Source organism: Rhopilema esculentum, chromosome 18, assembly GCF_057945365.1.
Source record: "Rhopilema esculentum isolate cy_ngs chromosome 18, ASM5794536v1, whole genome shotgun sequence".
Taxonomy (NCBI): domain Eukaryota; kingdom Metazoa; phylum Cnidaria; class Scyphozoa; order Rhizostomeae; family Rhizostomatidae; genus Rhopilema; species Rhopilema esculentum.
The window spans coordinates 5,524,457-5,552,038 of NC_142832.1; the positions used below are offsets into that span (position 1 = coordinate 5,524,457).

Genomic DNA, 27,582 nt, shown 5'->3' on the forward strand with positions numbered 1-27,582 from the left:
GCTTTCTTACAGCAAAAAATGCTACTATTGCAGAAAAGTTAAGCAAAAAGTACACTGTAGTTGAGTCTACAGACATAATAACAGAGGATTCAAGCTATTTCATGATTTACAATGGACTATATGCAGGTAGCTTTTACAGGAACAGATTATGTCTACAAAGAACAGATTATGTCTACAAGAGAATCATTCATAATACACATATATATCCAACATCCAATAATACAACAAAGTGAAATTTGATTCAAGAGGCATTTTTTAAATAGAGACAGGGTTTCAAAATATGTCTTAGCACAGTAAAAGGCAAATTACAATAAAAAAGGATATCAGACACATTTAATATGAGTTTCCCAAACATTTCATTTCACAAGGCTTAAAACTAGTGGCAATTGTGTAAGGAACATTATCATATTTCAGATGGCTAGTGCTAACCTTAGATGAAATTCTTTACAGGTTACAGAAAATTGCTAATAGGTCACAGGCAATTGAAACTGAGAACTATTGGCAAAAAGCTGTTATGAAGGTCAGTTCTTATTCAGCACTGTTCTGTTGTGTTGAGTCCTCATCTTCAATCTTTGGTGCTAGGTAAAACCTACAAGAATAAAAGGGCAACATAAATCTGATAGCAACACTAATAGCAGCCAGCAAAACACCAAATGCAATCTAAACATGATGATACCAAAGAAAAACAGCATTATTGGCAGTTTGGAAAATTAAAAATACAAAATGTTGGCATAAACATAAATGCATACAAAATATCAAATGGCTTATAAAACAGGAAAATGTTCGCCTTAGTTCTCATACTTAACATCTACTGACCTTATGTGACCAAGGTTTTCCATTTTGTACTCAAGCACAAGAGGTACCTCTTTGCATATCGATAAAGTAACAGTGCTTGACAAAGGAGTTGCCTAAAAAAGACAAAACAGCACTTATCAAGCTTGATTGTATGATAAACGGTACACTAAAAAAAAGGACATGACACACTGCTAGCAACAACCATGACATGAAACTTCAAAAAATATTCATATATGGTTCCCGACAGAACAAAGTTCATAAAATCAAATTGCTTTGAACTTAAAGTGATGCTGTTATGGTATAATTCTTGACAATTGACTCATCCCTACAGCTATCCAAATTTTTTTGGAACACAGATAGAATCAACAACATGGAGCAAATGACTACGAAGAAAGTCTTTCAACAAAACATCTTGTTCTCATTTTTGAACCTTTTAATCCATTTTTGGAAAATAGTAACGCTTAAAAATTGTAAAGTTTGATATAAAAATAATTTGAGTTAAAACAAACCTTTGTGAAGAAGTTCAAAAATCTTAATGCGTATGTTTGAGTAACTGGTTCATTCAGTTCTATGCAAACCTAAGAAAAATCATAAAAAACATTAAAACTGAAAACATATAGTGCAGAGAAAACTTGAAAAAAGGTTGTAAATAGGTTGATCTTACAAAAATTTATCATGAAAAAGGTGTATTAGGTTTATCATCCTTCATTTAGATCCATGAGAATGACTTAAGATTGCAAATACAGTGTAGTCTTCACATGTTTTATACCTGCATCAGGAAAAAGAAGATTCCATTGTAGGGAGTTGATCATTGGCTAGAGGGTATAGCTCTAAGGTTTTGACTATAAATAAATAAACTGGGATGAATTTCTGTCTATTGATTGGAAGTGTCTGCTATAAAAATATGTCCAGTCAAAGGGGATATCATCTACTATAATCATTTCTGACATTTATCATTGACATAAATTTTGACAAAGTGTCTCTTTTTCTACCTGATCCTCCTCTTTGTCAACAGCAGTGTTTTGCCTCAAGGTAATATTTCCAACCCCAAGGCCTCCAGTACATGAAAATCGTACACCATCTTTTGTGCAAGCAATATTCACTAAAAAGCAAATGACAATTCACTTAAAACATTTAAGGAGTCAGGCTTACATGAAAAAAGTATTTTCATTTGGAAATGGAACAGGAAACAACAAATGAATGAAAATTCTTTAGGAATGGTACATAACTAACAAATTAGAACTATATAAACATATTAAAAACATAATTTAGTTAAACTAGCTGCATCAGCCCCTATCAACTTTGAAAAAGGGGTGCTGTATCCCCAATTATGTTCTGAAGATTTATGTACCTCCACAACATATATATATATGCATTAAAAGAAAAGTTTCAAAAGCAAAGTAACTTGCCACCCAAACTTAAATAGCTGACAATAGGAGTTTAATTTAAACCCCAAATAAAAATTATGACAGCTGAAATACCTGAATCGCCAATTTGTGTAAGATCCCTGCAAATTCTCTGCAGCTCTGCAGATGGCATTTGGATAATTGCTTCATACTCTTGATCCTGTACATAGAGATACCTATTTTGAGTGGCAGTATATATGATAAATGATAAATTCATTATATGTTAATAATGATAAATTAACTTTGCTTAAAGCTATTTCTACAGTTCATGGGTCAATGATTGTATTTTCAACAAGATATTAAAACTGTAGTTGCCTTTTCCTCTCAATTCCTTTTTAGTACTAAAGCAGATATTCTGTTTCTAAATATCTAGTTTAAGATAAATAGCTTTACACTTAAACCCTGAATCAAAAGAGGAAAAATTCAATAAAACAGAAACTCACGGGAATCCCAAGGTGCTCTGCATCAATATCCATGAGTTTAATTTCATAATCAGAAACTTTTTCTTGGTCTGTAGATGTTGAGATAATTTGTCAGAAATGATCAGATTACAAACCACACAAAAGTTTACTTAGAGGATTCTGATGCATAGAACAGGACAGTTCTTAGTTGGTACTTCCTGTTCCATGCCTAACATGATAATTAGGCAACACAAAAAAGGTGTTAAGCTCTGCCTATATGACATCAAACACTTTATAACAGACCTGCAAACAGTATATAATATCCATTTTGCTTAAATAGACTTTGGTTTTTTTTATTGTTTCTACAAGGTGGCAAGAAAATGTCAGTTACTGAAGTTACAGAAAATGTCAATTGATAGTTTTTGACACAATTACAAAAATACAACACAAACTTACTAGGGGTCTCAAAGATGAACTGAACTGTATCTGCATTGTCTTCTGCTTTGATTGTCACAATATCATCATTGCTTCCACATTTAAGAATTTTTGAAAGCCTGACACAAAGATTCATATTTTAGTAAAAGTAAACATAGAAATATAAATATAAACATATATCAAACTCTGTTGTGTAAATTGCAAAAGAGTGTGTATATAGGTGTGGATCCAGCCCAAACAATCAAATACTCTTTTTGCATAAAATAAATTTTGGTGCTTATAACTTGGTGCTATAATAAAGATATAATTGATAAAAGTCGCTTTCCTAGATACAAAATCAATCAGCATTACATAATCTTTAAAAAAAGTTTCTTGTATTATTTTATAGCTTGCTTATTATTTTATAGTTTCTAGTACTAAAATTTAAACTTACGTTGAGATTTGAAGACCAAGAGTCATCGTCCTGTCACATCGGTAAGGATCAAATCCATCAGCTCGTAACAAAAGGAAAACAAGACTGACATGGCTTGTGTCCATGGCCTGTGCACTAATTCCTTCTGCTGTACAATCAAAGTTACATTCTGTAACAAAGTCTTTCATTGCCTCAACGCATTTTTTCAGGTATGATCCTTGTGTCAATCTTGCTTCCAACATTGTTATTTTTTATTGTTAGATATCTTTTAGAAGGATAGATGATGCAAACAGGATAAGCCTTAAAAACATAAAAGTCAGTGATAAAAATAAAGGCAGTAAAAACCAGTTTAGGGACAGAACAAAGTCTGGTTCTGTTTCAGAATTCCCAACACTTTTGATTGAAAAATTCCAAATAAAAGACAAAAAATGCAGGTAACACTTACAGCGTAGTACATAATTGATTACTACTAAATAACATGTAAATACATGAATTTCGACATAACCACTTGCAGCTAGCATAAAAGATGTTCAATAGGGCTAGGCTGATAATGCTACATCGACGTGGTTTGATACCCAACTAGAATGGGCCTAAATTGCTTGCCATTTGCATGTTAACGAAACCCGCCTAGTAGATTTCCCTAAATAAGGAATATTTCCAAATTATTTAAACATTTGGAATAACTTTCATGTATTCTTGCTCCAGGGAAGGAAAAATTTGATGTATAGCAATGAAAAGTTTTGCGGGTAGAAAAAGTTTTGGCGGGTAGCAAAAAAAGAATTTGGCGGGTATCAATGTAAAATTTGGCGGGAAACACTGATGTCTAGGTAGGTAGATGAAAACTGCCTAAAAATGCAATGTCAATGGGACAAAAATATTTTAAAAAAGAAGCTTTTACACGATAAATGAAAATTTCTCCAAATACTAGCTTAAATTACGCATAAATTTATTTTCTACATGAATTATTTATCACCGGCTAGGCCTATTGACATCCACTACCTGCCAAAGAAAAGTAAATCTGCAAAATAAATCTACGAGAAAAGATTGAAGGCAAACGACAGATAAATTACTAAAGAAGGCTTATTTTTATACTTTGAACAGCAGCGACTACAAATTATCTTGATGAGGATAGATTCATAACCTACCTTGCGAACCTCGAACCTTGCCGACGAATGAGTTGCGTTACGAGTTGCCTCTCTTCAAAACAGTCATATGATCGATGGAAAAACAATAGATATTCCCGCCAAAAATAAAAAACGCGCGAAATGTTAGCGAGGTTGAAGGAACGAGGCAATTCCAAAAGACCCCTGAAATGAACGCTTGACTTGAATGAGCATCGATATATATTCTTCATTCAGAATCCAAAAGAATATGAGAAAACACTTCTTGAAACTTAAAAAACCAAATTTGAACCTAGAAAATATCATCAAATCATGTCAACGATGATTGTTTCCTGATCGGGGAGTCCTCTTTTGAAAAATCGAATGACCAAGGCACTTTCCCAGACAGTTCAAGTTTTTTTCTTGGCACGTCATCCTATCCACTGCAGGTACTAGAGAAATTTACTGCCTCTTCCATATCTATCTGCTTTTTCCCGCCATTAACAACTCCAACCTCATAAAGACTGTCGCTAATCTCTCAATTTTTACAGGTTTACCCACGGGAATTTCTTCCAGGAGATCTGAGATAAGATCTGTTGTCCCCTGAGAGATGTACGTAATGCCAAATACACTTCTATTGCTCACCCTTCTCAAGTCTCTTTGCAAAATTCACGAACTCTGTCTCGCAACTCGTCCTTCCTTTCTAGATCTTGTAAACTCACTTTATTCCAAACAAAAATCAACAACCTGTCTTTCCTCTCTCTCCCTCCCAATCCCTCCCTTCCTTCCCTTGTTAGGGCATTGCTATAGGCTTCATGGCCTTTCCCTTGCTTCACCAACTAAAAGAGCTTGTATTATGAAAAAAGCTATTTCATGCAAGCAATGATCTGTCCGATCGAACAACTTTTTTACAAGTTAACTTGTTTTTCCCGTGAATACTTAGAATTACAGATGTGGGACATGGAAGGGCATGTTCGTTGTAAAACCAATGTAATGACCACTGTTAGTACATTCTTATCTATAACCAACAGAAAACTTTGAGGTCAGTGGCGGCGCCAGCTATTACAGGGTGGGAGGGTAATGGGCGCGGCCAGTGGCATCACGCCCTTTTGCCTCGTTTCAGCGATTTGTACGAAGTTAATTTTCCTTGGGAAATCTAGTCTACCCCTACTCAGAGTTTTTTAATCCATTTTTAGAAGAAATATGTAGACCATATTTTCAGAAAAGTGGGGGGGGGGGTATTTACCCCCCCCATACCACCCCTTGGCGCCGCCACTGTTTGAGGTTTAAACTTTGAGGCAAATTGTTCTTAAATTGTTTTTAAATTATCAGGCTGCAAAATTGCGAAATCAGACACGAGAGCTCAGCTTGTTTTTAATTTCTGCTTAGCTTTGGATCATGTTTGAGACAAATGTTCTTAAAGAATTTTTCTTTTAATGAAACGTGTAATTATCATGTCTTCTGTTGTAACGGTGTCATCGTATCGTTATCTCCATCGTCTACTGAAAAACGACCCCTTAAGGTTTCAAGGAAAATGAAAGGGAAAGCCACGCTCTCTCTATTAGGATTCTCAAAATCATACACCTATTGAATATACCTTTAAAATCATACACCTTTAAAGTTACTTAAAGCGACGCCAATTAAAAGACAGCTGTGAATTATATAGCAGCAAAATTAAAGCAAGATCTACCTTACCTAAAATCTCACCTAACAGCATTTTCTTATTAAAAATATGAATCTAATATTCTACAATTGTGTATATTCAACAGCAAGTATCCCAGGTAATCGCTTTGGGTGCTTAGCTTCCGAGTAGCCACGATACAAAGTCTAAGCGAGCAACCTCTCTGACTAGATTAAAAGCATTAAACAATTGTAAGAGGGTATCAGAATCTGACTGGTAAGAGGGGTTGATGAAGTAGGTAAGATGGAGTAGGAAGGAGTTGGGGAGTTCAGAAATATTGTGACGATTTACTTTATTTCAGGCTAGTTTTTCTAATATTTAAGACGCATTTCCCTCAGCAAACCAGCATTGGCAAATGAGCTACCATGCTTAAATAAACGAACATTTTAATGAAAAAATAAATAAATAAATATATATATATAAAACAAAAATGTAAAAGGACTGGCTTTCTTATACATCTTTTGCATGATATAAATGTTGCATTATTGAAAAGAGCTTTAGTGTCTCCATGGAGTAGGGAAAAGGCAAAGTTGTGACATAACGATCTTAAGATTCCGTGAACTTTTCAGAAAAACATGTTGTACGCAATAAACTGAGGGTGGGGTGAGAATGATCGGAGGAGGGGAGGGGGTTAGTAGATGGTTCGCCATCATAATAATCGAAATAATAAGATATAGCGACAGAGGGGTTGAAACAATCGGAAGGGTTGAAGAAGGTTCCATATTATAATAATCGGGGGTGTTGAATGTTTTGAGGGAGGAGATCGAAAAAGTTTAAAATAGTCTTTCTCTGTTTTCATAGTTATATCAGTCCTGTTACTGATAAATTATACTCATGAAATCTGGTTTTATTGAATGATCTTCATGAGACTATCGATAAACATAATTAAATGTAGGAGCATTTGCTTTTGAGAAAATATTCAAACTTACGTTCACAATCATTTCCATTTCTCAAAAATTGGTCAAAAGGGGTGTTTGAATTAGTAGGGGAGTTTGGAAATTATTAAAAAAACATAGTATTTCCAATTAATAATTAATAAATACAAAAAATTTATAAGCAATGACATTTTAAATATTCGAAAATTTTTAGTGCACAGCAGAAGATAGAGATAGCATAGTCAATAAAATGACGGTTTTATCTTTCATAAAACGCAAATTTTATGTCATCCGATGGTTTAAGGCCAAGATATACTTCACCAACCTGTTCCTTTCCTAAATGCACCACCTTGAACCTTTTAATGAGCTGCAAGGCAAATGGATATATTGGGATAAAGAAAGCATTCGCATATGAATCCGAAGAACGGCGTAATTTATCCTTTATGAAAAATATTTAAAGAATTGCTTTGGATCACAGTCTGCAATATCTTCTACAAATACTCTAAACAGTGACGTAATGGATTTCAGTTACCTTTAGGTCAAAAACTAAGTGCCATCGACTTTAAGGGGCCCCTAACAAGGATGTTTGCTTAAATGCTAGTATTCCTAATACGATAAACCAGTACGGGGCCCTAAGCATGCAAGACATCTCAGTATTATATCTAAAGGGCCCTGAACTGAAAAATCCCAAACAGCCCCATCTGTCTCCATTACACCAGCAAGTATCAAGCATAAAATGGTCACACAAAGAAAAACGATTCTTAGAGCTTTAGAGAGAAACTCACCAATGCTGTAAAGACTTGCATCTCTGCCTCTGCTAAACGTCGGCCTATAAACGTGGAAATTCAACAATTAATCATGGAGGCTACATTGAAACGTAGTGCGTCAACGAGAAACATAGCTAGGGAACACCTATTCAACATCATTAAAATCGCTAGAGCCCTACTTAGCAAAACTTTTAAAATTATTCATTGACACTGATCGAATTCATCTAGTTCACGGAGAAGCGGAGAAGTGAAGGAGCGTCTAGTTGAGAAGAACGAAAAGCGGCCCTGGTAAAATGGCACTGATCTTTCTTCTCAGATAAAGGCTCTTCCGATTCTTCACTTCTATCTTCTATTACCGCGCTCGAATTTTTGTGGCTCTGGTACCTGTAGTAACCTAATTGCCTATGCACAGGAGCATTTCTTTATGTGACCCATGTTTATAGAGTTTCAGATTACAGTTTCACAGTGTTACAGTTATATGTGTAGGTCGTTTAAAGTTAATATAAAGTTATCGTTCTATTCTTTTCAACCCATGCGTTGTTCTATCTCCTTCACATCTTAACAGTACCCAGGGTACTAGTTCCCATATCCATTTCGACAACCCCTTACATGGCAGCACACTCAGCATTCTTAGGCTGATGGGTAAAATCTTCGTTTGAGCAATGGTTTTAGAATATGGAGTATTCGTGAAAGTATAAAATGCAAAGCAAAAATGTTATACATGATTTCCATACTTTTTTATATCACTTAGAGCTTCAACGCGAAAACGTCTCAAAGATTTTAGTATCTAAGGAGTTATATTAAATCTTAACGGGGGCGTAGAGCTGGGGGCAAGGGCTCAGGGGGTTTATTTTGAGAAATTGCCCGTATCTTTATCCTGCTATGGTTTTTTGGCGAAATATTTGACGAGAACCCCATTTGTTTTTTAAGAACAGGGCAAAATGAAGCTAAAAACTTTACCTAAACAAGAACGTGCCCCAAAGCCAAAAGTTAAGGTCGCGAATGGGTTTATTTCTGATTTGTCTTCTTTTTCGCGCAGCCACCTCTCTGGCAGGAACGTGGTAGCATTGGGATAAATCTTTTCATCTCTTCCCATTGCATAACTGCTGATCATCAACGGCGTCTAAAAATGTTAGACAAAACATTACTGAATTGAGATTGCCCTCAGATAATTTTGGTTTTCTTTACGTAACAGCCAGAGCTAGAAGCACAGCACCACTGGATTATGTCCCTAGCTGTGCAAAATTAGAGATGTTCCTAGCTGTCTGCCTAAAAAACGAATACTAATTCGAAATAAAAGTAGAGAGGGACATGAAGAATCCCGATAGGTATCGTGTTTTGCTGGATGTCATATTCTTAGGAGAGCGTTCCCCGATCCTAGGCGACCTGTGATTCTTTAATGCAGTCAAAAAACTCCTCGAGTGTATGACACGAGGTTAATTGGATAATAGGTACCAGATTCTCCAGTTTCGCCCAAGAGAAAATATTTTAAACCCACAAGAACTTGAATCTAATAATTCAAATCTTCTTTGAAAGTCTCGCCATTCATGTTTCTGTACTTACATTTGCTGGTATAATGTAATTCTGTAATACAATATCTTCCTCGAACGTCCTGACTGATGCAAATCCTAAAGGAGTAAGTCTGTGGGATAAAAGAAAAGGATAAAATCAATTTCCCTCCAAATGTTTAATTGACTGTCAGCAAACAGCAAAATTACGCACCGTTATCATAATTATGCAGCTAAGGTCAGGAAAATTATGCATAAAGGGGTTCGATTAGCATTATAATGCATACCTAATTGGATGAATAATTATAGCCGCTGAACCCTTGATGCCATATTGAATTCACACAATATGCATAGGACAACGGAATAAGCTATGGATAACTTTTGCACAGTTTCAGCTAATTTTTCCTGGCAAGCTATTCTGACAAAAATTGTAGCTTTAACAGGTCTGTTATCAACTGCTCGATCCCGTAATGGCAGAGCTGTGTATGCTTTAGTGCATAGAACTTGACGGTTTTAAGGGCCTGTTTATATGAGCAAATGTATTCCACCTCTCAGCCAATAATCTAGTAGGTTGGACAAAATCATCGAATGTTTACATGCAGATTCCATCCCACTCTCCAGGTATACATGGAGAGAAATCATCCAACCTTCCAGCCTATGTGCTGACAAGTGGGACGAAACTTGATGGCGTGTTTATGAAATATTCATCCTATTATTCAGCTTCATCTCACCTTCCAGCGTTTATATGTAGGAAATTTATCCCAACCAAATGAGATTCTATCTCTCACGCAGTGACGTCTCACCTAACCGGGCTGGCTCGCTTGCCATATAAATGCAAGAAGAAAAACTGATTCTATAACTTCTATAGGTGGGCCGGATCTCACCTTTCAGTTCACAAGCTGGAAGGTAGGATGATTTTCTTATACAAAGAGGGCCTGAGTTGCAACATCGAGTTTCGCGCTAAATGCGATTAACAGGCAACTGCTCTGAAGACCACATTAAGCTTGAAACTTGAGAGATCAAACTTAAAAGAATTTCCTTATCTTTACTCCAAAGCGTCTAGGTTATAAATACACAGAAGAAAAAAAGTCAAAAACAATGTGATATGGTGCGGTCACTGGATACCTCGCTGATTCTTTGATACAGGCTCTTAGGTATGGCATCTTCTGAATAATGCGATCCGTAAGCATACAGTCATCCGGGACTTTTTCATTCAGCTCTTGAAGCAGAATCTCCTGCTTATCTTGGTTTCTACCAAGCCAGTACAATAACCAAGTAGTAGAGTCAGATGTCTGTGATCATAACACATGGAAGGATGATACAATAAATGGAGAAAGTTCGAACAATCTCGTTTGAACAGGACAAAAAATCTATCAATTCGATGCTCTAAATTATTTGTGGTCTGAGGACCTGAAACACCGTACACAATGAACATTTTTACACACTTAAGTTACAAACATACAAAATTTCGAAATGACAACAAATGGAACGTGAAGTTTTACTTATTTATATGAAGCACTTTGAGAGTTCACCACGATAAAAATAGTAGCGTGGCAAGTGACCTCTTAAGACAAAGTTAAAAGATTCTCCTTATCTAAAAAAAAATCTTGGTGTATGTTTCCTATAAAAGTTGGGAAATCGTTAAGGTTAAAAGAAACATATTATAAGCTATGTTACATTCACAACATTATCCAGCAATATCGTCTAGCAGTATTAAAATGCATTGAGTAATAATGGAAATTTATTTGGTCGAAAAAGAAGAAGAAGAAGAAGAAGAAGAAGAAGAAGAAGAAGAAGAAGAAGAAGAAGAAGGAGAAGAAGAAGAAGAAGAAGAAGAAGGAGAAGAAGTAGAAGATGAAGAAGAAGAAGAAGAAGGAGAAGATGAAGAAGAAGAAGATCAAGAAGGAGAAGAAGAATAAGGAGAATAAGAAGAAGAAGAACAAGAAGATTAAGGGGAAGATCAAGAAGGAGAAGAGGAAGAAGAAGGAGAAGAAGAAGAATAAGAAGAAGAAGATCAACAAGAAGAAGAAGAAAAGAAAGATCAAGAAGGAGAAGAGGAAGAAGAAGGAGAAGAAGAAGAAGAAGAAAGAGAAGAAGAAGGAGAAGGAGAGAAGAATGAAAAAGAAATAAAATGATCAATAAAATTTTGGATAAGTTTACCGTATCATAGCCAGCACCAAACATTTCAACTGCGTGTGTAGCACATTCGTTTGGATCAAGATTCCTTTTGAACATCATATAACTCATCAAAGAGCTGCCTGTAAATAGAAAAAACAAGATATTGGAGAACATTTCAATTTCATGTTCAAACCTTTGTTCACATACTACTGAATTAAATGGAAAAAGTTTAGGAAATTTGACATGATTACCTAATAATGTACTTATGAAGGAAAAGCCTAGAAATTTATAGATACCCACTGCACAAAACATTATTGTCATTCCGGTTGGTTGTTGATTTTTTGTCCTTCAGACAATGATGGCTACACTGAGATTGGGATATTGACATTCCTTGACATTTCCATAATGTGAACACAATTTGAACTTTAAAAATTTTTCACACAATCTTTATTACGTGTTTTTGGGAAAAGAAAACATTGTTTAATTTCTGTTTTTATCTTTTTTATCTCACTTTCCTTGTCATTTTCCATTTGACAAACTTTTCATTTTGTATTAAACACCGCCCTTTGATAAACGCCGCCTTCTGTTAAGGCCGCATTCAGAATTTGGATTTTGTAATAAGGTATGTGGTTTGAGGTATTCTTCTCGTCATTAAATTTGCTCTGTTACATTTTTGCTGGACAATATGATATTATGAGTAATAATGTATCGTATCGTCCAGCAAAAATGCAACAGAGCAAATATCTTGAAGCATTTAATCTTCAATTCACCTAATCAAATCACACTCGTGTTTCATTTTTTATTCCTAGAGTAAAATATCAAACCTTCCACATTTGAAAACGTGTAGAAATTCCCATTACTGTACTCTCTGGAACTGGAAGCCATAAGAATCACGAGGTATGGTCACATCGAGAGGAAAGAAAAAGACTTCTACTCAATAAGCACTGCTTCTTAGTGTAAGGTAACAAATTTCTGAAGCTAGACGGTAGCAAATGTGGGATAAGATCCTTGATCTATGAGTCTTACCAACGAAAAAGCCTTAAAAGGTCAGACATGATCTTGGACAATGTTGACAGGAAATACAACACAACAATACTTATAACTATTCTAAACAAACATCAATCCATTATGTTCATGTAGCATGAGCTATACATTTAATAGAACAGTTTTCCTTACTGATCAATGAATCACCCAAACTGGGACATCTTTTCACTTGATCCATAAATTCTTCCATATAGTGGCTAGCAGATTTGTACCAGTTTAAAATAGATGCCTGTAACTGCTTGAAATCGGAGCGGTATATAAACTTCAGCAACTTGCTTCGCGAGAAGTATACACTCTTCCCAAGAGCAACCTTGATGGCTTCAAAAAATGTTTTTGAAACCTCTGTCATATCTTTATCTAACAAACCCATTCGCATTCCATATACAAACATTCCAATTGCTAAAAAAGCAAAAATAAGTCTGTGCAAATTGGTGATTTTTGTTCAATCAACATAGATAGTAGCTATTCTGTCATGCATGGGACTTGAATTAGAATCTTTAAAATATCTTATTCCAAGGATTTTTAAGCTGTTAATATGTGCTAGCATTTTACAGGATTCTTGCTTACAGCTAATTAATTATAACAACATTATAATATTTGGTTATGATATTTGTTTCATAATAGCCATTTTCTTGCAATATTAACACAATATTATCCAAATTTTAGCGTTGCTTTGGTGGAAATGGTTTGTCAGGGAAGGATTAACCCTTAAGGAGACTAAGCATATCCTAATAGCATCACAGTCGAGGAGAGGGGGGGGGGGGTACCAAAAAGTTGAGAAGCAGGTGAAAAAAGATCTGAAAAAAATTGATAAACTAGTACAAATTAATCATAAGTAAACTCTCAACAAAGAATCAGTCTGTTGTCAAAGATTAACGGTTGATGTGCTTATGATTTGCAAAATGGGGCATGCCTATATTTTTGCAAAAACTCTTTTATATGTTGATATTCCTTGCCTCCATTCACTTTCCTACCTGTGTCTAAGTTCCTGCTACCTGTACATAAAATCTAGTTGTATATTATGCAGATTGAAAACACCAGCAACCATAAGATGGATTGGTCATGATACTGGTTGTATACTACTTGAATGGAAGTTAATGCTTTTGATTACAATCTGAAATCTGAAAACCTGCCTTTTAACTCATAGGTCTTTCATAAATTTTGAATTACCTTGAACATGGAGGGTTTGCCCTTAGTTTTTGTCACAGGTTTTCAGGAAAAAAAATGTCTTGTGTTTGTTGCCTGTTGGCTGAGATTTACTAATGTTTGAGCCAATGAGTCAATGAGTCGCAATGAGTCACAATGAGTTGCAATGAGACGCAATGAGTCGATTAAACTCCTAAGACAATTTCCTATGCTGAATAAAAATATGACATTGAAATTAGAATGTTTGTTTGAAACCATAAAAAAGGACAAGCACAGCTTGTCAAAAACTACGAAAGAGCAGTGTAAAACCAACCTAAACCATATCACACTGGGCCCTCTCACATAATCTTGTGTTGTAAGGAATTCTGGGTTCCAGCATGGTGTTAGAATAGTGTGCCCAACTAGAAAGGGGTGTGTGACTGTATAGATACAATATACTGCTATATATAATAAATAGAAACATGCATATATGTTGTCTTTTCTAATTCTGAGTCCTTGCTAGCTCATCAGCTAATCCACCAGGTAGAGCTATTTGCGGTTTATGATCAGTATGCTCCTTTACACCTGGGTGCCCCCTCACCCCTGCGTCCAGGGATGATGCCAGCAAAGGTGTATCATTGAATCGTAGCGTTGTATAGAAAAGAACGGGATTTCCACATCCATGTGTATCCAGTTTATTCATGTAGCCTCGCCATATACTGATCATAAATCATGACTCATGACTCATGACTCATGACTCATGACTCAAGACCCCAGCATTTCATTTGTTCTTTCGTTACCATAATATCCTTATAATAAATCAAGTAATAAACGTCCCTAAAGAATTTTCACTACTTTCCATAATATATGAGCAATGTTTTAACTTAAAAAAGATCAAAGGCATCATCTGACACTGTTGGCAGCAAATATTCTTGGATCTATGGCGATGAAGTTGCAAATATATATTTTGTTTGCCATGCTTGATCATAGGTAATCTGTCAAATTTTACTCCTTTGGCTGATCAGCCAGGTGACTCCCCAGCATGAACATTTCTATTTAGTAGCACCCTGTATATAATTATAGCAGATAAACTGAGAAACTTACATTCAAGAGACCATTTGCCAAGGACTGATTCTCTGATATCTTGTATGATTCCATTCTGATCTTTAATAGTGTTGATACTATCAATTGCATCTAGTGCAACAGAACTGAATGCTGGGTAGAATCTTTTGACATTTATTGGTTTCATCATTGCTTCACTAAGCATTTTTCGCAGAGCAGCCCATTCTTCACCATTCCTAAATTTGAATAGATCAATGAATTGTAGATGTTAAATAATGAATATGATCAGGCAGTTATTCAATTGTAGATTTAATGTGACCTTTGGTTCTGAAGGTTCTGATGTTATAAAAATGCCCTTATGCATTTTTTGCTACAAAAATATCTTACAAATATTCTAAAAACATTGCTAGCAGTTGCGAACGTTTCTTAAAATCAATCAATTATAAGATTCACATCTTCCTTAGAGTCACCCGGATCAATTGATATCCCCTGGAACATCTTCTAAACAAACTTCGACTGACTTTCAAGGCAAACAAGAACATATTTACATGGGCTGTATTTAATGCACACAACCTTATCATCACCACCCCCGTCAAAAGACTCACTCAATGCACATGTTTTCTTTGTTTGACATTGGGGGCTCGAGAGAGGGCTTAATAGAGAGAGGGGCTTATTTTTCATTTTTGCTTGGCAAGGGGTGCTTAATAGAGAGGCGGGTTTAAAAAATAGGGGGCTTGATAGAGCTATTATGGTAATGGCAGGAATAAAGTGCATTGAAAGAAGGTGGTTCTCATAAAAGCAAAAGTAATAAACACTAGATTTTCTTCATCTTCCTGAATGGAATGATAATGGGTGCTCAGCCCTTTTCCTTATTTTTGGAAAATTCTGACAAGAGGGGTTGCACTCTCTGAGCCAAACGGAACGATATCCCTACACTCGTGGGGTCATTTTTATTTACGATAGGGGTGCTCAGGCCGAGGTACAAACCATCCACCCAAAAAATAATTTCTAGCATTACAGTTTGCCAAAAATAGTTATTCTCGCGATGCTCTAACTGTACTTTATGACTCAGGATAATACCTTTAACTTAACATTGTTAGGCCTTTAAGAGTAAACAGGAACTGCGAAACTTACAGCTCAAGGATTGACGGTGGCAAGCCAAGGTTTTTTCTCTCTTCAAAGAACTCTCCAAAAGCAAACTTTAAATCTCTGAAAGGGTATTTGCCTTCTGCTCTGTAAATCTCCTCTCCTATTGTGGGGTCACTGATAATAACGGTCCGCAAACCAAGTAGGCTGTCCTTACAAACTGGTCCATACTTTCGAACCATCTCTAACTGTACTTCGTGAGTCAGGGTAACACCTTTCTTTAGATGTTCGAGATTTCCCAGTACAGGCCATAATTTTGGACCTGGCAACGAATCGAAGTCATGCAAGTCGTTTGTATTAGTAGCCTGTGAAAGCAAAGTGATTTGCCTCTTTACGAGACTTACAACCGACCAGTTGATCCTTTTGGTTATCAGAACAGGCTTGCGGAAGTGCCGGACATTCATCATGTCTACTAGGGCTTCCCGTTTCAAGAGTGCTAGTAGTCGAAGCAGCTTCCTTTCGTGGTGCTCAGGGAAATAACGCTATTGTGGTTCTTCCTTCTGATTGTTTATTTGTGCATTGAATCAACGATGCATGAATCTTTGTCCTTCTTATCCTTTATCTACTATCTGCAGTCAGAGGTGGCGCCAGAAATCTTCCGACAGAGGGGTTGGAGCTTCCGACAGGGGGGCTAAAATGACTAAAATAAGCAGTTTTCGTACGTTATTTTGTCAAATTTGCTCCGACAATAACCTAAAATTTTCTCCGATGGGGGGGCTAGATGCTTCCGACGGAGGGGCTGTAGCCCCCCTAGCCCTCCCCTGGCGCCACCACTGTCTGTAGTACTGAACTTGAGCCACCAGCGTATATAGCAATTTCACACAGTGACCATGAAGCATAGAATATAAATTTTCTGAGACGAAGAGGAGATTGTGGGGGGAAGACAGGTGTTTAGTGCTGGGGGGCCCCCATTGTTGATGCTGAGCCCCCCATTGTTGATGCCGAAAATTTGCAAATTTCTACTTTTGCTATTGTTTTTCGCAAAATTTTGTGCAGGAGCCCCCTTGTTATTTTGATAGCAATACACCACTGGAGGTATACTGTCTCGCTGTCTACACTAATTTTTTTATAAGAAACAAAGATCATGTTGAGTACTCCAGTTTCTTAATGTTCTGGAAATTTCTATACTCATTGTTTCTTAAGAATTTCTTAATAATGATGTCATGAATGATGTTATGAAATGTTTGTGATCTTTTTTATCACGTCAAGAATTTTGCTTCCGTTCTGATGCTGTATTTAAATGTGGGAAGTATATTTTTATCCCTTGTGTGTCTTAAGTTCTAGGCCAACAGGGCAATCATGTTCTTGGATTTTACAAAATTTCGTTGTTCTCATCACGATTTAATAGTTTCTTTTTTTTTGCTTCGAGTACTGAAGTTTCTTAATTTTTTCTGACTGTCCAGTACTTGTTTCTTATAACCAGTTTCTTATAAAAATGAGTGTATTTGTCTATAAAAACAATCGTGCTTACTTACGGTTTTGGGTGCTTATTGGATGACAGTATCCACAAGTGCAGAAAAATAATATAACTCTATTTCTCTAAATAAAAGAATGGAGACAGTTTAAATCATTTATATAGATAAATGCGTCATCAAAATGTTTGCCACAGTTAAGGCTAGAAGGGGTAAGAGGGAACTTGTTTACATCGCTAGCCACTCCGGTTCAGATTCAGTAGCGCGGGCCCTATATGTATTTGGCGAAAATCTTTGGAACTCCTTTTATTTTGTTTTCATGGTATTGCAATAAGGACAGTTTGTATGCGAGACGTAAGAATAAATTAGTATAATTATAATAATAGTGATAATAAGACAAATATTTACAGAGGAGGGCCTCAGTCACTCGAGGGTGCTTTTCATGAGGGTCCTCTATTTAACTAATTATATCGATTAACTAAAACATTACAAAATTAAAAAAGTAATTAACGAGATCATTATCCAACACCCCCTCCAATCCTTGCTGCTTAAATCCATCCCTGGCTCAGTGTTTGATTTTAACGCCCTTAAGATGCTATGCAGAAAAAACTGGTTGTAGTCACACGTTAAACATTTCTCTAAATCGATTTTGACTAAAACTTGATAGCAAGGAAATTATCAGCAACTTTTTGTGCTGTTGATAACTTCCTTGCTGTCAAGTTTACAATATCTAAAACTGGATGGCAAGATCTGTTTTATTTATCATTATTTTACAACACTTTTTGCGTAAACACATTTACTTAGTGTAACACAAGTTTTTAGTTGATAAATTTGCCAGGCAAATCAATCTTTTGCTAGTTCACAAGTTTGCTTGTTCTAATTTACAATATATCTAAGTAAATACTATAGGAACGCTGTTTGGCTATTATCCAATATTTAGTTTTGATGTTGTGAAGTTCTTTTACGAATGTGCTGTCGTTTTTATGATCTTGTTTAACGTGCAGAAAACACGGAACCAGCAAAAGACGATGTTGCGTGACCGTTGCGTCTTGATGAATTTACTGAATGAATTAATAAATACAAAACTTAACACATACGATCGCTGTACAAAACGTAAACAAAAGTTCGCGGGTTTTACTACAAGTACAAGAATGCATTGCGCCATGACGTAATTAGGGGAAAGGTCTATTTCACCAATGACCTACGGCTTTGGAAATACCTAATGTGCAAAAACTATTTCCACCAGAAGAAATAACATTTTTCAAAATATAAAAATTACCGGTCCACGGCAGAAGATTCGGCACCACGATGGTTTTAGGGTCAATCAAATCACGGTTTTATCTGTCATGAAAGGCAAATTTCGTGTCTTCCAGTGGCTTTAGGCCGAGGGCTATTTCACCTAGCTGCTCTTCTCCGATATGCTCGACTCTGAACCTTTTAATGAGCTGCAAATGAATATTTCACAGATACTGTATTTTCTTAAATTGAGCCCACCCTTGTTGAAGGAGCCACATATATCAACATTCTTATTCATAAAACTTGAAATATACATACAAGAGATAATACAAAACATATATACCCTGACAAAAATGGGACTTTCACAAAAGTAATGAATGACTTTATATAACAGAGATGTTTATCGTACTGTCTTGTATCATCTGCTCAGACAATTAAGTTTTGTTTCAAAGTTAATGGTATTTCGTTTCAAAGTTAATAGAATCCATGCTTAATAAAAAACGAGATAGAAGCCGCAGAATCTTTCGAAAAAATACGGTAGGTGCTTGAAAGCCTCTCTTGTAGAAAATAACCTCATTTGATTTGCATATGTTCAGGCCTCAGAATGAAGTTCACCGCTCCGTTCTCAGTTTAGACTTAACAGAATGATGAAACTACATCGAATCATGAATTTAACTTACAAGCTCCAACTCTTATTATCCTTTAAGATAAGTTTCAAAATTAACAATAACATTAAAAGCAAAATGAAATTCAATTGCAACACGCAAACAATGGTAAAACTTATAAACCACATACTAAAGTACTTCTTAGGTTGACAGCCTGCATAAACTTCTGTTTAAACCCTTAAGAAAGAAAAAGCACAAGAAAACATACTAACCAAAGCAGTAAAGGCTTGCATCTCTGCCTCTGCGATACGTCGGCCTAAAACGAAGAAAAAGGACAAATAAAGCCTAGGGCTGGATTGACATTGCTGTAAGTGAAGTTCATCGGCTATCCATCAACAGTGAATTCACAAAAAGCAATTCTTGGTCATCATCATCTGGTACCATCTTCTATCAGAAGGTTGACTACCATCACCCTCTAACTATCACAAAATCTGAGTTTGGTTTGTTTGTCATGGTCATAGATAAAACTTCTTGGTCAAGTTTAACAAATTATCGATCAACACAGATCGAATCCCAAATGAAAAATGCTGAATGGAGGGGTTGGGGTGATAAAACTGGATTTCCAATAGTTAAGGTGGCATCATGCAAAGACAACCTAGCTACCATTTCCAATTAGACCATCTGGTCACATGACAGCTAACGTACGTACGCATACCACTCCTAGACTAGCGGAAAAAATAAACAATGGTTTTAAAGCGAATGATGTATTTGATTTATTCCAAAACTGCTAGATGAAAAGACGACCGGGCTCTGCTCTGCTAATTATCAAAAGCTTCTTCGTCTGACACTCCTCAGAGTATAAAACGTCAGAATAAGGGTCCGAAAGAACACGATGGAAAATATATTTATTTCACGTCGTTCAGAGATAAAAAGCTAAGCTCTACCCATAAAGATTACTTGTTTAAGGGTTTGTATTCACTTTAGGCTCAGAAGAGTTGGGCCGTCTTTGTTTATGCTAACAAAATCATTTCTGCTTTATGCTATTTCATGACGAAATTTGTCACAAAATGTCCTTTTATAGCACTTCATCCTTGCTCATGGTGATAAAATCCATGCTACGAAGAAGGCAAAATTAAGCTAAAAGTGTTACCTAAACAAGAACGTGACCCAAAGCCAAAAGGTAAAGTCGCGAATGGGTTTATGTCTGATTTGTCTTCTTTTTCGCGCAGCCACCTCTCTGGCAGGAACGTGGTAGCATTGGGATAAATCTTTTCATCTCTTCCCATTGCATAATTGCTGATCATGAGCGGTGTCTAAAAAAAAGTAGCTACATATCTCTGTGCGAAAATTAATCTTTTATAATTTTAATATTTTTGCATAACCGGCAAAGCTAGCAGCACATCAAAACTGAATTGTGAAATTAAAGAATATCTCCCTAGATGATCTTCCTAAAAATAAATCCTAATTTGAAATACAAGGGAAAATAATGATTCTAAATTCAGTATTCCCGCCTTTCATGTTTCTGTACTTACATTTGCTGGTACAATGTAATTCTGTAATACAATATCTTCCTCAAATATCCTGGTTGACACAAATGCTAAAGGGGTAAGCCTGTGGGATAAAAAAAGGAAATGTTATCAACTTATCTCCCGATTTTTCATTGACTGTCTGCAATCAGCATAATTACGCATCGTTATAATAATTGTGCATCATAATGCTACGATCAGCATCATGTACACGATCAGCATAGCTATGCATATTTAATTGCATGAATAATTATTGGTTTCTAAACTGCTTAACTGGATGCTCACTTGGAGTCCAGGGTAACCGAAACAGAGGGGGCAAGGGGGCAAATCGCCCCAGGGTCTCTAATCAAACGTAGCAAAAGTATGCCGAGAAGTTGTATTAATGTCTTAAACGATTGCAAGGAAATTACTGCAAGAAATATTCTGAAATGCATTTTAAACTTATCTGAAGGGCGTGGTTGCAAAAAGTTTTCGTTTGCACAGACTTCGCCCCTGTTTTTAAAAGTGTGCCAATTATTCTCTTTCATCGTGGTCCACGCTTCATTCAATACTTCATTCTTTCAAAGACAGTAGCTCCTACGTTGTATAGGAACAGATTCAGGAAATAGGAAAAGTATTTGCGATCATTTTATCTCTCCAACGACCCATTTTTATGAGCTTCGGCAAATTTTTTGAAACCTATAAACCACCTCTAGCATTTGAAGGAAGAAAGTTTTTACATCTATCAATTTTTCGATTTAAACCCAAGCTAAAAAAGGTGAAAAATCAAAGTTCTGAATAATTACAAACCAATCACTAGATGGACCCTTTTCGCGAATACCCGGGAACAATTGTATAGGTTGCAGAAAAATGAAAAATACTGTTTTACTTGTCTGTCATATAGTTGTCAGGCAGGGCTGTTCAAACTTTGGCGAAAGACAACCCCGAGTTTCACGCTAAATACGATTAACAGGCAACTGCTTTGAAGACCACATTAAGCTTGATACTTGAGAGATTAAACTTAAAAGAATTTCCTTATCTTTACTCAAAATCGTGTAGGCTATAAATACACAGAACAAAAAACGACAAAAACAATATGATATGGTGCGCCCACTGGATACCTCGCTGATTCTTTGATACAGGCTCTTAGGTATGGCATCTTCTGAATAATGCGATCCGTAAGCATACCGTCATCCGGGACTTTTTCATTCAGCTCTTGAAGCAGAATCTCCTGCTTATCTTGGTTTCTACCAAGCCAGTACAATATCCAAGTAATAGAGATCGATGTCTGTAAATGTAATTATAACACAATAGAGCGATAGCTGAAGAAAGTTAGAATATTTTCATTATTTTTGGACAACAAACTCAAAAATCAAACTGACGTGCAAAATTATCCAAGGTCGGATTCTCTAGAAACTAATGCTTCCTAGACATTTGTGAGAGGAATACTTTTACACAGTGTGGGCACAAATACAATGTTTCGATATGGCAACATTATAAACGCAGAAAGTTTAATTATTAATTATTAAATATGCTGTGCGTTGAAGTTTGATAGGGTTAACAATAACAGCGTGGAAACAGACCCCTCAATACATAGTTATAAAAGATCCTCCACTAAAGAGAGAATCTTGCTGTTCGCTTCCTTTAAAAGGTGAGAAACATACTATAAGCTATGTGATATTAACAACACTATCAAGCAAAATTGTCTAGCAATATTAAACTGCATCGAGTAATAATGGAAATATATTTAGTCGAAAAAAAAGAAGAAGAAGAAGAAGAAGAATAGGAAGAAGAAGAAGAAGAAGAAGAAGGAGGAGAAGGAGAGAAGAATGAAAAAGAAATAAAACGATCAATAACATTTTGGATAAGTTTACCGTATCATAGCCAGCACCAAACATTTCAACTGCGTGTGTAGCACATTCGTTTGGATCAAGATTCCTTTTGAACATCATATAACTCATCAAAGAGCTGCCTGTAAATAGAAATAACAAGATATTGGAGAATATTTCATTGCAATGTTCAAACTTTTGTTTGCATAAAATTCCTTCAACGAATTGTAAAAAGATTAGGAAACGATCACGTAATACTGAACTCGTGTATTTATGACTTGAAAACCCTAGAAAATTACAAATATCGACAATGATTGTCATTTCTGGTTGGTTGGTGACTTTGTCTTTGAAATAATAATGGCAATGCTGATTGGAAACAGCTTCTCAAGTAAGAAGATACTGGTGAAAAGCTAATACCACCAAAGGAAGACGTAGAAATGTCTCAAGAAATATCGTAGCACAGAAAAAGGTAAAAATAAAATTTGGGCTCAGACACTTCCTCGTCAGTTCATCTATGATACATTTAACTTAGCGAGAAGACTGCTCATATCTGATTACTTAGACTCATGCTACTCAAAATCTGTAGAAATACCAATAACAGTATTTAATAGACTACCGCAGGGACGGAAATGGCCGGGTTGTGAAGGAGGGGGGCCAGAGCCCCTATCAGTTAAGAGAATATTCTCACTTTGTGGAAGTTTATACGGGTATGTTTATCAAATAATGACAAAATATTTGACAAAATAAAAAAAGGACTGCCAGTTATATTTATTGTCAGTGATAATCAATTACATGTTGTATTAAGCATGTGCTATTAATTTGATTAAACTGTGTTTCTTACTGATCAGTGGATCCAAAGGTTCACCAGAGCTGTGACTTCTTTTCACTTGATCCATAAATTTTTCCATATACACGTTAGCACTTTTGTACCAGTTTAAAATAGACGCCTTCAAGTGCTTATAATCGGAGCGATATAAATACTTCAGCATTTTGTTACTCGAGAAGTATGCACTCTTTACAAGAGCAACTTTTATGGCTTCATAAAATGTATGGGACACCTCTGTCATATCTTTATCCAACAATCCCATTCGCATTCCATATACAAACATTCCAATTGCTAAAAAAGCAAAAGTAACTCTGGTAATTTTATGCTGAAACAAAATAATAGTAGATTGGGAGAGATTTTATTACATTTCTCCATGCACCTCTGCAACTCCGTTCATCAAGTTCCAAACATTCATCAGTTGCATATAAATGCTAGCATTTTGGAGAATCATTTCTCACAGTACTTTAAGTTTAACAAAACCATAATGTTTGTTATAATATTTGTTCACATTAACGATTTTCTAGCGACATTAACACAATCTTTGGTTGAAAAGGCTAGGAGGTTTATAGCTTAGGATAATATCAGATTGGGATAATATCAGATTGGGATAATATCAGATTGGGATAATATCAGATTGGGATAATATCAGAAACTGTTAAAATCCAGGATAATTAAGTACAAAACCTATACTGTCCAAACACATTTTGAGAGTTTTTTTTAAATATTGATAAAAATCAAATCTCCTATGTGTCGAGAATAAACAACAACAAACATAAATAAATCAAAGATATCTAATATTTTGTCCCAGAATACAAGAATCCTCCTGAGCAAAAGTGATGCAGATCATCTAAAAAGGAAAGTATTAGCTATCTATAATTTAATTAAGTAAAAGTTATCAATCCTCTGCGCATTGCAGTATTTCTTTATTTTCAACAGTTAATCGACTTTTGCTGCAAGTATTAGATTGTTGTCCGTCGAGCAGTTTGCTTTTGTGCCTTTTCATTACTTACACAACAACAGTTAGTATGATTTGTACAACATATATATTTTATCCTAAAAAGGTCTGATGCTCAACTGGCATGTTTACCATTTGTGGTAAGAACCTTTTTCCTTACTATATCGCTGAAGTGAGAGTAAATAATAGCTAGTAAATAATGACAGGGCCTTCCTATTCCTTTAATATGATTAGGGTATATCCTTTTAACTATTGACTCAAAATGTGGTCTTAGAATGGATTTGAGTAGATAGCAGACTAACAGAGAAACGTACTTTCAAGAGACCATTTGCCAAGGACTGATTCTCTGAAATCTTGTATGATTCCATCCTGGCCTTTAATAGTGTTGATACTATCAATTGCATCTAGTGCAACAGAACTGAATGCTGGGTAAAATCCTTTGACATTTATTGGCTTCATCATTGGGCCACTAAGCATCTTACGCAGAGCAGCCCATTCTTCACCATTCCTAAGCATATAATTGAATAAATTCATGTAGTATAGTTTTAAGCTACAAAATATGCATCAATAAGATTGTTTGATATCAGGATAGGCAGTAGATGTCAGATGATTTCTATAAAAAGCCAGATATGATTAGTTTCCATTCTTGAGAACACTTATAGCTAGATTCCATTGTATGTCATGAGTTGAATTTTGGGGGCTGAAGCAGTGGCAGACAATTGTTCAAATATTAGGGGGCAAGCCTATTGTTTTGATAAGATGATGTCACATTTGCCTGTTGTTTTAGAACAAAATACGATTGTCTTTAAAGATATTGGGGCTACACCCCCCTTTGCCCACCAGGTGTCCCCACTGGGCTGAAGATAACATTTTACAAGCAAACCAGTCAAAGTTTCAAATTTTTGATAAGCTTTGTGGCTCTTACCACATAATGACTAATTGAAGAACAATTCTCAAATCCCAAAATGCACCAAATTGTCTAATTTCAGACCTCCCCAATGTAAAAATTGAGAACACTCTCTGGTTTCAACTTTTTACAATACAATCTTTCCTTATTCATAAAATCAAAGTTTAAGACTATTAGTAGCATTCTTGGGGAGGGGGGCTGGCTCTCATATCTAGTAGTGTAGGGGGCATCTTTGTGTAAAGTTTCCTCTTGACCTTAAAAAACTAATAGAACAATCTCATTCATTGAAAAATAAAGGCATACATTTCAATTTTTGAAAGAACTCTGTTGGTTTGTTTAACTTGTTGTTGTATTTGCTTTTTAGAGGCTTAAAGAAAAATTCCACTTTTCCGTGTGTTCCGCATTTTCTGCGTTATCGACCTGGCCGTCTGAGCACCCCTCAATTATATCCTTGCTAGTCAACCCGCTGCATTAACGCATTTGCAGCCCTAGCCCGCCCCCGCCCTCCAACACAAAAGTGTCGTAAAAGAAGCACAAATCTGGTAATTTTCGCTGCTAATAATTATAGGCAGTTTGTCACCCCGTTCATTGGTTTTTTCGGAACAAAGAACAAAATTTCTATATCAGTGAGCTTTCATTCTTATCAATGCGCCTGCCAAATTTCACGAATTTCTGCATCAGAAAATAAAGAATGCACAGTTGTGTGATTCTCGAAGAGAGCAGGGCTGGGGGGGCACGGCCCCCCACTTTTCTGCAGAGCTAAAGAAGGATTTTAAGCAAAAGTGGAAATAAATGTAGTAAATGATTCTGTAAGTAACTTTGCCTAGTATTCTCTTAAATGTGTCCTTTGCTTTACCTTGGCTGCTATGTCTTTACCATAGAAGACATACATAAAATTGAATATGGGAATTAGATCGAAGAAATCGATCATTGTCTAAATTTTACAACGAGTAACAACTTGGCTTAGCAAACAGATCAAGAAACCTAGTTCAGAATAACTTGGTGCCAGCACAAATTGACGGAGTTTCGTTTTTTCCATTGCCTAAACCTGCTCAGAAACATTACAAGAAAGAAAGAACTCAGCTGTTGAAGGAAAAGAAACAGCTGGAAAGAACATTTTTGAGGATATGCGAAATAAAGTATGGGCAGATCAAGAAAACTTCAGAGCTTGATCGGTTGGCTAATCCATTCCATTCCTGGCCATCTCTAAGACACCACAATTCTAAGAATTTTCTTGCCTTTCCTAAGCCCTTTCAAGACTTTGATATTTTGGCCCCCCCATTTCCAAATACGTTTCGCTGGCCCTGGGGAGTGCCCAGTCTGCAGAGTATGGCATGTGCACACCGGAGATATTTTTGTGCAAAACCTGTTGCACACCAGGTATTTTTGGGTGTGGCAACTAAGATGGGCGTGGCTGGTTGTGGTCCCATAGAAAATTCTGTGGCTTCTATTGGAATTACCCAGACAAAAAGAAGAAAGGGCGGGCAAAAGAAGAAGGCATGTGAAGCTCCTTCGCATTTTTACGGTAACATTCAAATTTACAAACTTTAACCACAACAGGGGAAAATAGCTGGTGCACACCAGCACACCAGAAATGTTTGGTGGTGCACACCGGCACACCAGGCTTTTTGCTCGTGCACACCGGAGATCTCGTCGAAAAGTGCCATACTACACAGACCGGGGGAGTGCTGGTCATATCAAATTATATGCAAAAATCTTATGATTGAATGAAATGTATGATAACAAGAGCAGTTTCACCACAGAATAGAACTTAATCCTTGGTTTCACATTGATAACAAAGAAAAGTTTGGACAGTTGGTTTTAAAAAAGGACTTTGAAACTTACAGTTCAATTATAGACGGTTGCAAGCCAAGGTTTTTCCTCTCTTCAAAGAACTCCCCAAGAGCATAACTAAAATCTCTGAAAGGGTATTTGCCTTCGTTCCGCTATTTAGCGTGCGACATTCGTTTAGACATTCAAATAGACATTCGAATAGACATTCGGACTTTGATTGCTTCTTACAAAAAAACTATAAAATATATTAAAAAGATATTTCATAGAGAGAAACTTGGCTGGATTCTCTGTTGATTCATGTATCTTGTTCATAATAAGATGCGCTATACTTCCAAAGGTGAGCAAAAAAGTCGAAAATTTTTTGACACGGCCTAAATTTCATTGCAAATAGACATTCGGACTTTAATCGATTCGTATAAAAAAAGTAAAGCAAGTAGCCAAAAGGCCTTTGAATGACAGAAACCTTGCTGGATTTTCCGTTGGTTTTGATAGTTGTTTCTAGATGATACGCGAAATTATCGCTAGAATAAGGAAAAAACCTCCAAATTTTTTGACACGATCCAAGTTTGAAATGGCGACCGACCCTCGCGATGTCGTAGCAGGCCCTCATTTCAAGCGACCTACACCGAAATACTTGA

At 36.1% G+C, this 27,582-nt stretch overlaps 3 protein-coding genes across 4 annotated transcripts in view; all 3 read right to left on the reverse strand.

The window, feature by feature from the left end:
* Positions 1-60: 60 nt before the first annotated feature.
* On the reverse strand, positions 61-4,752 carry LOC135681008 (DNA sliding clamp PCNA). The gene is made up of 9 exons (XM_065195259.2): positions 4,595-4,752; positions 3,471-3,749; positions 3,059-3,156; positions 2,645-2,712; positions 2,277-2,361; positions 1,788-1,897; positions 1,305-1,373; positions 817-908; positions 61-589 (listed from the first exon to the last, which is right to left on the reverse strand). Exons 2-9 carry the CDS (start codon positions 3,689-3,691, stop codon positions 529-531), a joined length of 804 nt encoding a protein of 267 aa, XP_065051331.2. The 5' UTR covers positions 3,692-3,749; positions 4,595-4,752; the 3' UTR covers positions 61-528.
* Positions 4,753-6,136: 1,384 nt separating this feature from the next.
* On the reverse strand, positions 6,137-17,573 carry LOC135681004 (1,25-dihydroxyvitamin D(3) 24-hydroxylase, mitochondrial). Of its 2 annotated transcripts, XM_065195256.2 has the most exons (9): positions 15,864-17,573; positions 14,772-14,965; positions 12,675-12,941; positions 11,541-11,638; positions 10,506-10,672; positions 9,436-9,514; positions 8,833-8,995; positions 7,891-7,934; positions 6,137-7,472 (listed from the first exon to the last, which is right to left on the reverse strand). In XM_065195256.2, exons 1-9 carry the CDS (start codon positions 16,280-16,282, stop codon positions 7,365-7,367), a joined length of 1,539 nt encoding a protein of 512 aa, XP_065051328.2. In that variant the 5' UTR covers positions 16,283-17,573; the 3' UTR covers positions 6,137-7,364. The 2 variants fall into 2 exon arrangements, with proteins under 2 accessions (XP_065051328.2, XP_088969750.1); XM_089113624.1 differs by lacking the exon at positions 12,675-12,941.
* Positions 17,574-17,661: 88 nt separating this feature from the next.
* The window catches only part of LOC135681003 (1,25-dihydroxyvitamin D(3) 24-hydroxylase, mitochondrial), a 28,148-nt gene continuing 18,227 nt past the window's right edge, over positions 17,662-27,582 (reverse strand). The window contains exons 2-10 of the mRNA XM_089113625.1: positions 26,996-27,088; positions 24,558-24,751; positions 23,304-23,579; positions 22,508-22,605; positions 21,755-21,921; positions 20,661-20,739; positions 20,279-20,441; positions 19,401-19,444; positions 17,662-18,732 (exon numbers count right to left, since the gene is read on the reverse strand). Coding sequence (XP_088969751.1) covers positions 18,625-18,732; positions 19,401-19,444; positions 20,279-20,441; positions 20,661-20,739; positions 21,755-21,921; positions 22,508-22,605; positions 23,304-23,579; positions 24,558-24,751; positions 26,996-27,088 — 1,222 coding nt within the window. The 3' untranslated portion in view covers positions 17,662-18,624. The remainder of the gene's footprint in view (positions 18,733-19,400; positions 19,445-20,278; positions 20,442-20,660; positions 20,740-21,754; positions 21,922-22,507; positions 22,606-23,303; positions 23,580-24,557; positions 24,752-26,995; positions 27,089-27,582) is intronic.

Bases quoted from the DNA above. Each gene is read 5' to 3' on its own strand.
- LOC135681004 (XM_065195256.2), bottom strand. From the start codon at position 16,282: ATGATGAATGTCCGGCACTTCCGCAAGCCTGTTCTGATAACCAAAAGG. The intron at 10,673-11,540 runs GTAAACTTATCC...TTATGATCACAG, and splicing joins TTGGTGCTGGCTATGATACG to ACATCTGACTCTACTACTTG. The intron at 7,473-7,890 runs GTGAGTTTCTCT...TTTGCCTTGCAG, and splicing joins TGCAAGTCTTTACAGCATTG to CTCATTAAAAGGTTCAAGGT.
- LOC135681008 (XM_065195259.2), bottom strand. From the start codon at position 3,691: ATGTTGGAAGCAAGATTGACACAAGGATCATACCTGAAAAAATGCGTT. The intron at 2,362-2,644 runs GTGAGTTTCTGT...CTCTATGTACAG, and splicing joins CAGAGCACCTTGGGATTCCC to GATCAAGAGTATGAAGCAAT. The intron at 1,374-1,787 runs GTAGAAAAAGAG...GATTTTTCTTAG, and splicing joins TTGACAAAGAGGAGGATCAG to GTTTGCATAGAACTGAATGA.